The sequence below is a fragment of the Pseudophryne corroboree genome, chromosome 2 (genome assembly GCF_028390025.1).
Source record: "Pseudophryne corroboree isolate aPseCor3 chromosome 2, aPseCor3.hap2, whole genome shotgun sequence".
NCBI lineage: Eukaryota > Metazoa > Chordata > Amphibia > Anura > Myobatrachidae > Pseudophryne > Pseudophryne corroboree.
The window spans coordinates 615,736,741-615,749,345 of NC_086445.1; the positions used below are offsets into that span (position 1 = coordinate 615,736,741).

The 12,605-nt window shown below is 54.8% G+C and overlaps 1 protein-coding gene across 3 annotated transcripts in view; it reads left to right on the forward strand.

Moving 5' to 3' along the window:
• Nucleotides 1–11,409: 11,409 nt before the first annotated feature.
• HEATR6 (HEAT repeat containing 6) overlaps nt 11,410–12,605 on the forward strand; it is a 205,568-nt gene continuing 204,372 nt past the window's right edge. The window contains exon 1 of one of the 3 annotated variants that reach the window (XM_063954808.1): nt 11,410–12,103. In XM_063954808.1, coding sequence (XP_063810878.1) covers nt 11,840–12,103 — 264 coding nt within the window. In that variant the 5' untranslated portion in view covers nt 11,410–11,839. The remainder of the gene's footprint in view (nt 12,104–12,605) is intronic. The other 2 variants (XM_063954806.1, XM_063954807.1) reach the window with 2 other exon arrangements.

A 12,605-nucleotide genomic window follows, 5' to 3' on the forward strand; every position in this document is an offset into this window, starting at 1 on the left:
TTTATGTGCGGGGGGGATTGCGCTGGTAACTGTATGTGCGGGGGGGATTGCGCTGGTAACTGTATGTGCGGGGGGGATTGCGCTGGTAACTGTGAGTGGGTGATTGCGCTGGTAATTGTATGTGCGTGAGGGATTGCGCTGGTAACTGTATGTGCGGGGGGGGGACTGCGCTGGTAACTATGTGCGGGGAGGATTGCTCTGGTAACTGTATGTGCGGGGGGGGATTGCGCTGGTAACTGTATGTGCGGGGGGGATTGCGCTGGTAACTGTATGTGCGGGAGGGATTGCGCTGGTAACTGTATGTGAGGGGGGAATTGCTCTGGTAACTGTATGTGCGGGGGGGGGGGATTGCTCTGGTAACTGTATGTGCGGGGGGGGGTATTGCGCTGGTAACTGCATGTGAGTGGGTGATTGTGCTGGTAACTGTACGTGCGGGGGGGATTGCGCTGGTAACTGTATGTGCGGGGGGGATTGCGCTGGTAACTGTATGTGCTGGGGGGGATTGCGCTAGTAACGGTATGTGTGGGGGGGATTGCGCTGGTAACTATGTGCGGGGGGGATTGCGCTGGTAACTGTATGTGCGGGGGGGATTGTGCTGGTAACTGTATGTGCTGGGGGGGATTGCGCTGGTAACGGTATGTGTGGGGGGGGGGATTGCGCTGGTAACTATGTGCGGGGGGATTGCGCTGGTAACTGTATGTGCAGGGGGGGATTGCGCTGGTAACTGTATGTGCGGGGGGATTGCGCTGGTAACTGTATGTGCAGGGGGGGATTGCGCTGGTAACTGTATGTGCGGGGGGATTGCGCTGGTAACTGTATGTGCGGGGGGGATTGCGCTGGTAACTGTATTTGCGGGGGGGATTGCGCTAGTAACTGTATGTGCGGAGGGGGAGATTGCGCTGGTAACTATGTGCGGGGGGGATTGCGCTGGTAACAGTATGTGTGGGGGGGATTGCGCTGGTAACTATGTGCGGGGGGATTGCGCTGGTAACTGTATGTGCGGGGGGATTGCGCTGGTAACTGTATGTGCGGGGGGGATTGCGCTGGTAACTGTATGTGCGGGGGGGGGGATTGCGCTGGTAACTGTATGTCCGGGGGGGTTTGCGCTGGTAACTATGTGCGGGGGGGATTGCGCCGGTAACTATGTGCGGGGGGGATTGCTCTGGTAACTGTATGTGCGGGGGGGGATTGCGCTGGTAACTGCATGTGAGTGGGTGATTGCGCTGGTAACTGTATGTGCGGGAGGGATTGCTCTGGTAACTGTATGTGCGGGGGGGATTGCGCGCTGGTAACTGTATGTGCGGGGGGGATTGCGCTGGTAACTGTATGTGCGGGGGGAATTGCTCTGGTAACTGTATGTGTGGGGGGGATTGCTCTGGTAACTGTATGTGCGGGGGGGATTGCGCTGGTACCTGCATGTGAGTGGGTGATTGCGCTGGTAACTGTATGTGCGGGGGGGGATTGCGCTTGTAACTATGTGCGGGGAGGATTGCTCTGGTAACTGTATGTGCGGGGGGGATTGCGCTGGTAACTGTATGTGCGGGGGGGATTGCGCTGGTAACTGTATGTGCAGGAGGGATTGCGCTGGTAACTGTATGTGAGGGGGGAATTGCTCTGGTAACTGTATGTGTGGGGGGGCGGGATTGCTCTGGTAACTGTATGTGCGGGGGGGGATTGCGCTGGTAACTGCATGTGAGTGGGTGATTGTGCTGGTAACTGTACGTGCGGGGGGGATTGCGCTGGTAACTGTATGTGCGGGGGGGATTGCGCTGGTAACGGTATGTGTGGGGGGGATTGCGCTGGCAATTGTATGTGCAGGGGGGATTGCGCTAGTATCTGTATTTGCAGGGGGGATTGCGCTAGTAACTGTATGTGCGGGGGGGGGATTGCGCTAGTAGCTGTATGTGCGGAGGGAGGGGGGGAAGATTGCGCTGGTAACTGTATGTGCGGGGGGGATTGCGCTGGTAACGGTATGTGTGTGGGGGATTGCGCTGGTAACTATGTGCGGGGGGATTGCGCTGGTAACTGTATGTGCGGGGGGAGATTGCGCTGGTAACTGTATGTGCGGGGGGATTGCGCTGGTAACTGTATATGCGGGGGGGGATTGCGCTGGTAACTGTATGTGCGGGGGGGGGATTGCGCTGGTAACTGTATGTGCGGGGGGGGATTGCGCTGGTAACTGTATGTGCGGGGGGGTTTGCGCTGGTAACTGCATGTGAGTGGGTGATTGGGCTGGTAACTGTATGTGCGGGAGGGATTGCTCTGGTAACTGTATGTGCGGGGGGGATTGCGCTGGTAACTGTATGTGCGGGGGGGATTGCGCTGGTAACTGTATGTGCGGGGGGAATTGCTCTGGTAACTGTATGTGTGGGGGGGATTGCTCTGGTAACTGTATGTGCGGGGGGGGATTGCGCTGGTAACTGCATGTGAGTGGGTGATTGCGCTGGTAACTGTATGTGCGGGGGGGATTGCGCTGGTAACTGTATGTGCGGGGGGGGATTGCGCTGGTAACTTTATGTGCGGGGGGGATTGCGCTGGTAACTGTATGTGCGGGGGGGATTGCGCTGGTAACTGTATGTGCGGGGGGGATTGCGCTGGTAACTGTGAGTGGGTGATTGCGCTGGTAATTGTATGTGCGTGAGGGATTGCGCTGGTAACTGTATGTGCGGGGGGGGGATTGCGCTGGTAACTATGTGCGGGGAGGATTGCTCTGGTAACTGTATGTGCGGGGGGGGGATTGCGCTGGTAACTGTATGTGCGTGGGGGATTGCGCTGGTAACTGTATGTGCGGGAGGGATTGCGCTGGTAACTGTATGTGAGGGGGGAATTGCTCTGGTAACTGTATGTGCGGGGGGGGGGGGGATTGCTCTGGTAACCGTATGCGCGGGGGGGGGGATTGCGCTGGTAACTGCATGTGAGTGGGTGATTGTGCTGGTAACTGTACGTGCGGGGGGGATTGCGCTGGTAACTGTATGTGCGGGGGGGATTGCGCTGGTAACTGTATGTGCTGGGGGGGATTGCGCTAGTAACGGTATGTGTGGGGGGGATTGCGCTGGTAACTATGTGCGGGGGGGATTGCGCTGGTAACTGTATGTGCGGGGGGGATTGTGCTGGTAACTGTATGTGCTGGGGGGGATTGCGCTGGTAACGGTATGTGTGGGGGGGGATTGCGCTGGTAACTATGTGCGGGGGGATTGCGCTGGTAACTGTATGTGCAGGGGGGGATTGCGCTGGTAACTGTATGTGCGGGGGGATTGCGCTGGTAACTGTATGTGCGGGGGGGATTGCGCTGGTAACTGTATTTGCGGGGGGGATTGCGCTAGTAACTGTATGTGCGGAGGGGGAGATTGCGCTGGTAACTATGTGCGGGGGGGATTGCGCTGGTAACAGTATGTGTGGGGGGGATTGCGCTGGTAACTATGTGCGGGGGGATTGCGCTGGTAACTGTATGTGCGGGGGGATTGCGCTGGTAACTGTATGTGCGGGGGGGATTGCGCTGGTAACTGTATGTGCGGGGGGGGGATTGCGCTGGTAACTGTATGTCCGGGGGGGTTTGCGCTGGTAACTATGTGCGGGGGGGATTGCGCTGGTAACTATGTGCGGGGGGGATTGCTCTGGTAACTGTATGTGCGGGGGGGGGATTGCGCTGGTAACTGCATGTGAGTGGGTGATTGCGCTGGTAACTGTATGTGCGGGAGGGATTGCTCTGGTAACTGTAAGTGCGGGGGGGATTGCGCGCTGGTAACTGTATGTGCGGGGGGATTGCGCTGGTAACTGTATGTGCGGGGGGAATTGCTCTGGTAACTGTATGTGTGGGGGGGATTGCTCTGGTAACTGTATGTGCGGGGGGGGGGGATTGCGCTGGTACCTGCATGTGAGTGGGTGATTGCGCTGGTAACTGTATGTGCGGGAGGGATTGCTCTGGTAACTGTATGTGCGGGAGGGATTGCTCTGGTGACTGTATGTGCGGGGGGGATTGCGCGCTGGTAACTGTATGTGCGGGGGGGATTGCGCTGGTAACTGTATGTGCGGGGGGAATTGCTCTGGTAACTGTATGTGTGGGGGGGTTTGCTCTGGTAACTGTATGTGCGGGGGGGGATTGCGCTGGTACCTGCATGTGAGTGGGTGATTGCGCTGGTAACTGTACGTGCGGGGGGGATTGCGCTGGTAACTGTATGTGCGGGGGGGATTGCGCTGGTAAATGTACGTGCTGGGGGGGGATTGCGCTGGTAACTGTATGTGCGGGGGGGATTGCGCTGGTAACTATGTGCGGGGGGGATTGCGCTGGTAACTGTATGTGCGGGGGGGGATTGCGCTGGTAACTGTATGTGTGGGGGGGTTTGCTCTGGTAACTGTATGTGCGGGGGGGGATTGCGCTGGTACCTGCATGTGAGTGGGTGATTGCGCTGGTAACTGTACGTGCGGGGGGGATTGCGCTGGTAACTGTATGTGCGGGGGGGATTGCGCTGGTAAATGTACGTGCTGGGGGGGGGGTTGCGCTGGTAACTGTATGTGCGGGGGGGATTGCGCTGGTAACTATGTGCGGGGGGGATTGCGCTGGTAACTGTATGTGCGGGGGGGATTGCGCTGGTAACTGTATGGGCGGGGGGGATTGCGCTGGTAACTGTATGTGCGGGGGGGATTGCGCTGGTAAGTGTATGTGCAGGGGGTTTGCGCTGGTAACTGTATGTGCGGGGGGGGATTGCGCTGGTAACTATGTGCGGGGGGGATTGCGCTGGTAACTGAATGTGCGGGTGGGGATTGCGCTGGTAACTGTATGTGCGGGGGGGATTGTGCTGGTAACTGTATGTGCGGGGGGGATTGCGCTGGTAACTGTATGTGCGGGGGGATTGCGCTGGTAACTATGTGCGGGGGGGGATTGCGCTGGTAACTGTATGTGCGGGGGGGATTGCGCTGGTAAGTGTATGTGCGGGGGGTTTGCGCTGGTAACTGTATGTGCGGGGGGGATTGCGCTGGTAACTATGTGCGGGGGGGATTGCGCAGGTAACTATGTGCGGGGGGATTGCGCTGGTAACTGTATGTGCTGGGGGGGATTGCGCTGGTAACTGTATGTGCTGGGGGGGATTGCGCTGGTAACTAAATGTGCGGGTGGGGATTGCGCTGGTAACTGTATGTGCGGGGGGGATTGCGCTGGTAACTGTATGTGCGGGGGGGATTGCGCTGGTAACTGTATGTGCGGGGGGGATTGCGCTGGTAAGTGTATGTGCGGGTGGGGATTGCGCTGGTAACGGTATGTGTGGGGGGGGATTGCGCTGGTAACTATGTGCGGGGGGATTGCGCTGGTAACTGTATGTGCAGGGGGGGATTGCGCTGGTAACTGTATGTGCGGGGGGATTGCGCTGGTAACTGTATGTGCGGGGGGGATTGCGCTGGTAACTGTATTTGCGGGGGGGATTGCGCTAGTAACTGTATGTGCGGAGGGGGAGATTGCGCTGGTAACTATGTGCGGGGGGGATTGCGCTGGTAACAGTATGTGTGGGGGGGATTGCGCTGGTAACTATGTGCGGGGGGATTGCGCTGGTAACTGTATGTGCGGGGGGATTGCGCTGGTAACTGTATGTGCGGGGGGGATTGCGCTGGTAACTGTATGTGCGGGGGGGGGATTGCGCTGGTAACTGTATGTCCGGGGGGGTTTGCGCTGGTAACTATGTGCGGGGGGGATTGCGCTGGTAACTATGTGCGGGGGGGATTGCTCTGGTAACTGTATGTGCGGGGGGGGGATTGCGCTGGTAACTGCATGTGAGTGGGTGATTGCGCTGGTAACTGTATGTGCGGGAGGGATTGCTCTGGTAACTGTAAGTGCGGGGGGGATTGCGCGCTGGTAACTGTATGTGCGGGGGGGATTGCGCTGGTAACTGTATGTGCGGGGGGAATTGCTCTGGTAACTGTATGTGTGGGGGGGATTGCTCTGGTAACTGTATGTGCGGGGGGGGGATTGCGCTGGTACCTGCATGTGAGTGGGTGATTGCGCTGGTAACTGTATGTGCGGGAGGGATTGCTCTGGTAACTGTATGTGCGGGAGGGATTGCTCTGGTAACTGTATGTGCGGGGGGGGATTGCGCGCTGGTAACTGTATGTGCGGGGGGGATTGCGCTGGTAACTGTATGTGCGGGGGGAATTGCTCTGGTAACTGTATGTGTGGGGGGGTTTGCTCTGGTAACTGTATGTGCGGGGGGGGATTGCGCTGGTACCTGCATGTGAGTGGGTGATTGCGCTGGTAACTGTACGTGCGGGGGGGATTGCGCTGGTAACTGTATGTGCGGGGGGGATTGCGCTGGTAAATGTACGTGCTGGGGGGGGATTGCGCTGGTAACTGTATGTGCGGGGGGGATTGCGCTGGTAACTATGTGCGGGGGGGATTGCGCTGGTAACTGTATGTGCGGGGGGGATTGCGCTGGTAACTGTATGTGTGGGGGGGTTTGCTCTGGTAACTGTATGTGCGGGGGGGGATTGCGCTGGTACCTGCATGTGAGTGGGTGATTGCGCTGGTAACTGTACGTGCGGGGGGGATTGCGCTGGTAACTGTATGTGCGGGGGGGATTGCGCTGGTAAGTGTATGTGCAGGGGGTTTGCGCTGGTAACTGTATGTGCGGGGGGGGATTGCGCTGGTAACTATGTGCGGGGGGGATTGCGCTGGTAACTGAATGTGCGGGTGGGGATTGCGCTGGTAACTGTATGTGCGGGGGGATTGCGCTGGTAACTATGTGCGGGGGGCTTGCGCTGGTAACTGTATGTGCGGGGGGGATTGCGCTGGTAAGTGTATGTGCGGGGGGTTTGCGCTGGTAACTGTATGTGCGGGGGGGATTGCGCTGGTAACTATGTGCGGGGGGGATTGCGCAGGTAACTATGTGCGGGGGGATTGCGCTGGTAACTGTATGTGCTGGGGGGGATTGCGCTGGTAACTGTATGTGCTGGGGGGGATTGCGCTGGTAACTAAATGTGCGGGTGGGGATTGCGCTGGTAACTGTATGTGCGGGGGGGATTGCGCTGGTAACTGTATGTGCGGGGGGGATTGCGCTGGTAACTGTATGTGCGGGGGGGATTGCGCTGGTAAGTGTATGTGCGGGTGGGGATTGCGCTGGTAACTGTATGTGCGGGGGGGGGGGGATTGTGCTGGTGACTGTATGTGCGGGGGGGATTGCGCTGGTAACTGTATGTGCGGGGGGGATTGCGCTGGTAACTGTATGTGCGGGGGGATTGCGCTGGTAACTGTATGTGCGGGGGGTTTGCGCTGGTAACTGTATGTGCGGGGGGGATTGCGCTGGTAACTGTGCGGGGGGTATTGCGCTGGTAACTGTATGTGCGGGAGGGATTGTGCTGATAACTGTATGTGCAGGGGGGATTGCACTGGTGACTGTATGTGCGGAAGGGATTGTGCTCGTAACTGTATGTGCAGGGGGGGATTGCACTGGTGACTATGTGCGGGGAGGGGGGAAGTTGCGCTGGAGACTATATGTGCTGCGGGGAGAAGGGGCGCTGGTGAGTGTATGTGCTGTTCCAGCATGGGAAGTCAGGTGTGTATGTGCTGCGGGGAATGTGGGGCGTGAGCGCCGGTGACTGTGTATGTGTTGTGTGGGGGGAGAGGTGAGAGCTGGTTGCTTTGTATGTGCTGGGGGGTGGGTTTTTAGATGTGAGCAGGCTCCTACATCTGTCACACTGGGCTTAGATGGACTGACCCTGTCAGTGGCCATCGCTGCAACACCAGAGCAGAAGGAAGACCAGAGCTGCTGCACTACATGTCAGTCATCACTCCTCCTCTAGGCATCCCCACTGACACCTGTGATTACTGTGGGCACCCCCTTCCCTCGCTGACACAGATGATCACTGTAGACCCCACCTCCACTGACACCTGCGATCACTGTGTCTGGGGGGGTCTGAGGAGGTGGCTGCAGTGTGTATAAGTGCTCTACCTGGTGCAATGTGTAGAACGCGCTCTACCTGGTGCAGTGTGTATAAGCGTCACTACTGTGTGGTGTAATGTGAATTGGCACTATTGTGGCCACGCCCCTACATTTTTGCTGCGCTCCTTCTGCGCACACTGTCCATGCTTTACAATGTGGGAGGGGGAGCACCAATTCACTTTCTGCCACAAGGGCACCAAAATGTCTATTTACAGCTCTGCTGCAGTGTCCTGTATGCTACACATCCCAGCAGCATTGTCACTTCCCCCCCTTCTGCTACACTTTTGTAATGTCCAAATCAAGTCTGTGTTTTTATATTTGAAACAGTAATAAGATTAATAAGAACCTTCATTCTAATGGGACCCAGAAAAGGATAGGTATGACCCCAATTTTTAAAAGTGAGGGGTCCCTGGGACCCACTTTTTTTTCCGTCTCAGTGCGATCACTGTTTATACACTCCTCGGCTCCGCTGCTCAGTTCCCTCCGGTCTCCTCAATATCAGATGAGCAGTAGAGTGGACTTAGCAGGGAGAAGATGTCTGCTTTAGCTGTTTATGGGTAGTCCTTGTAGGAGCTCAGCAGAGACACGACTCTCTAGCTTTCAGACGCCAGGCCACGCCCCTGATATAGCTTTCACAGAGGCTGTGGGCCGGTGGAAATATGAGCACGGGCCGCAATTGTCCATCAGTGCACAAGCAGGGACGGATCTAGACTTTTCTTTAGGGGGGGCGGTTTACTGTTTAATCTTGACTCCTCCCTCTACAGTCTCAACTCCTCCCATCTGCAATCCTAACTCCTCCTCTCTCAATTCTGACTGAACTTTTTGAGTGAGACTGAGATAGAGCTTTGTGATTGTTCTATGTACATGTGATTGTGCTATGGGGTAATTGTATTTATTAGCCCTAGTACCCACACACCAGCAAGTGAGGGGCAAATGCTCTGTAACCCTTGCTCTCCTGGCTCCTCTGTGCTGCTGTGGTATAAGCTGCAGCACATCGTTCTGCCTCATGCTCTCCCCGGAGAGCTCTCTTCTGCTCAAAAGTGGGCGTGGCTATGACTGTGTTAGGGGGGGGCGGTCGCCCCCCCCTAGATCCGGCCCTGTGCACAAGGCCCACCCACACACTTACAGGCATGCCTCTATTAGCTTCCTTTCTGTGCAGCTTTACTGTCCATGCTGTGGCCTCGCCACCAGCTCTGCAAAGCTGTGTCTGACTGTAGAACTGAGGCAGGGCTGTTGTTTCCTCATCTTGTCTCCCTTCAGCTCCAAGGATCTCTCCACAAAGCTTCTGAAGTGTTAGCTATAAAAAATGATTACATAAAACAAATAAGAGGTTTGTTATAAATATCTTCTTTGTATTATTCTAATTGTCCTTATATAAACTTTCAGGAGTTTGAAAGGGGAGGCTCTACTATCTCTGACTGCACAGCCTTGTTCCATAGCAATGCAAAACCATACCCTCCAACTGTACTTCTGGCCGGTACAGTAACTTTTTTTTTTTTTAATGGTCTGTAACGGCCAAAAAGGGCTTTGTACCGATTTTTGACTCCCCAAATTTACATTGAAATAGGAAAGGGGGCGGCTTTCCCTAATTTGTAGCGGTTTGTTAGTGTCAAATGTTGGAGGATATGCAAAACCAGTGACAAAACTCCCTGGTATCCTGGCTTTCAATACCAGTTTTCTTTTACAACAGAGATAGCGTGATTCAAACTAAAGGTACATACCAAGGCCCTCATTCCGAGTTGTTCGCTCGCAAGGCGATTTTAGCAGAGTTACACACGCTAAGCCGCCGCCTACTGGGAGTGAATCTTAGCTTCTTAAAATTGCGAACGATGTATTCGCAATATTGCGATTACAAACTACTTAGCAGTTTCAGAGTAGCTTCTGACTTACTCGGCATCTGCGATCAGTTCAGTGCTTGTCGTTCCTGGTTTGACGTCATAAACACACCCAGCATTCGCCCAGACACTCCTCCGTTTCTCCAGCCACTCCCGCGTTTTTTCCGGAAACGGTAGCGTTTTTATCCACACGCCCATAAAACGCCGTGTTTCCGCCCAGTAACACCCATTTCCTGTCAATCACACTATGATCGCCGGAGCGAAGAAAAAGCCGTGAGTAAAAAAACTATCTTCATAGCAAAATTACTTGGCGCAGTCGCAGTGCGAACATTGCGCATGCGCACTAAGCTGAAAAACGCTGCGATGCGAAGAAAATTACCGAGCGAACGACTCGGAATGAGGGCCCAAATTAACATGATAGATCGTATAATGGGGGTAATTCTGAGTTGATCGCAGCAGGAAAGTTTTTAGCAGTTGGGCAAAACCATGGTGGTCATTCCGAGTTGTTCGCTCGTTATATTTTTCTCGCAATGGAGCGATTAGTCGCTAATGCGCATGCGCAATGTCCGCAGTGCGACTGCGCCAAGTAAATTTGCTATGCAGTTAGGTATTTTACTCACGGCATTAAGAGGTTTTTGCTTCGTTCTGGTGATCGTAATGTGATTGACAGGAAGTGGGTGTTTCTGGGCGGAAACAGGCCGTTTTATGGGAGTGTTTGAGAAAACGCTACCGTTTCTGGGAAAAACGCGGGAGTGGCTGGAGAAACGGAGGAGTGTCTGGGCGAACGCTGGGTGTGTTTGTGACGTCAAACCAGGAATGACAAGCACTGAACTGATCGCACTGGAAGAGTAAGTCTCGAGCTACTCAGAAACTGCACAGAGAAGTCTTTTCGCAATATTGCGAATCTTTCGTTCGCTATTTTGATAAGCTAAGATTCACTCCCAGTAGGCGGCGGCTTAGCGTGTGCAAAGCTGCTAAAAGCAGCTTGCGAGCGAACAACTCGGAATGAGGGCCCATGTGCACTGCAGGAGAGGCAGATATAACATGTGCAGAGAGAGTTAGATTTGGGTGTGGTGAGTTCAATCTGCAATCTAAATTGCAGTGTAAAAATAAAGCAGCCAGTATTTACCCTGCACAGAAACAAAATAACCCACCCAAATCTAAAGGCCCGTACACACTGGTCGATATATCGGCCGTTCTCTTGAACGGCAGATATATCGCGGGACCGTCGGCCAGTGTGTACGGCCGATACGTCTGTGAACTCCGTCGTTCACAGACGTATCGCGTCGGCCGATATATTGGCGCGTCGCTGTGTGTGTACGGGGCGGTCGGCTGACCACCCGTACACATGCTGCGGCGGCCGGTGGTGATTGACAGCTGAACTGGGCGGGCATGTACATGACGTCAGTCCCGACGGATCGGGCAGTGTGTATGCACAGCACACTGCCCGATCCGTCCATAGATATATCTGCAGATCAACTGATCTGCAGATATATTATCTACTAGTGTGTACCCACCTTAACTCTCTCTGCACATGTTATAACTGCCTCCCCTGCAGTGCACATGGTTTTGCCCAACTGCTAAAAAATTTCCTGCTGCGATCAAATGGAATTACCCCCAATTTAGTTATCATTCCAGGTGTGGAGAGAACATATGAACAGATAACATAAATGTCCTCTCCCTGTTGGTGTTTACCCAGCACATCTAAACTGTTCATCAACCCTTTTTCGCTTGTCAACAAATACCCCTGCAATGCCAAGTGCTTTTACTGACAGCTGGAAAACACATTTTAGAGGTCTGACTGTTGGGATACCTGCACAGTGCAGACCTCTATATTTGGTACAGTCCCGCCTAAAAAACTTTTGGGGTCCATTCAGCTACGGGCTGTCAGCAACAACACGTTTATCCTTCCTGCGCCGTTTTCCTACAGCAGAACTGGGAAGAACCTTACCCGCTGTACACGGCGTAATATATGTTTTTATGCACGTTGAAATGCGCACAATGATGACGCAATGAATGTTGACCTCAACGAGTTCGGAAGTGACTGTTGGTTGTCATAACAACGGGCCGTGAAACCGGAAAATGGCGTCCGAGGAAGGTATTGAAGACTTGGGAGAAATGTCGCATGGCAGACTGGTCCCGCTGGCCGCTTCTGCTGCTGCTCCCAATGTGTCACCGGAGCCCTACAGTCAGCCGGATCCTGTGCGGGACTTCCGCAGGCATCTCAGCAAGCTGAACAGTCTGCAGCCCTCCGACACTGAGGCTTTCCGCACGGAAATCAACCTGTTGCTAGATCAGCTCATTTCCCAGGATTATTCGCAGGGAGCCCCGGGGATAGGAGAGGAGGTGAGTGCCGCGCACACAGCGCTGTACAATACTAACACATGCTGCCTCTCCTATGCCTAGTACAGCAGGGGTGGCTGGGTGCTTGCTATAATAACAGTAAAAATATTTTGACACAAACTTCTTACGGTCAGGGTTTGAAAGAGTGTCTAACCTTAACAAGTCTTAACCACAAGTAAAAGTGCAAGGGGGCGATTCAATTAGAGGTAAGGCTATTGACAGTGGGTGTAGTATGTTATGTCGGCGCTTGGGATGCCGGCGCCGGGATCCCGACCGCCAGCATGCAGGCAATGGGGTGAGCGCAAAATAGCCCCTTGCGGGTTCGCTGCGCTTGCCTCACTGCGGGCACGGTGGGCTATTTATTCTCCCTCCAGGGGTGTCGTGGACTACCCAAGAGGGAGAATAGCTGTCGGTATGCTGGCTGTCGGGAGTCTGGCTTCGGTATGGTGGGCGCCTGGATCCCGACAGCCGGCATATCAAATGCCTCCCTTGACAGTTAAGACAT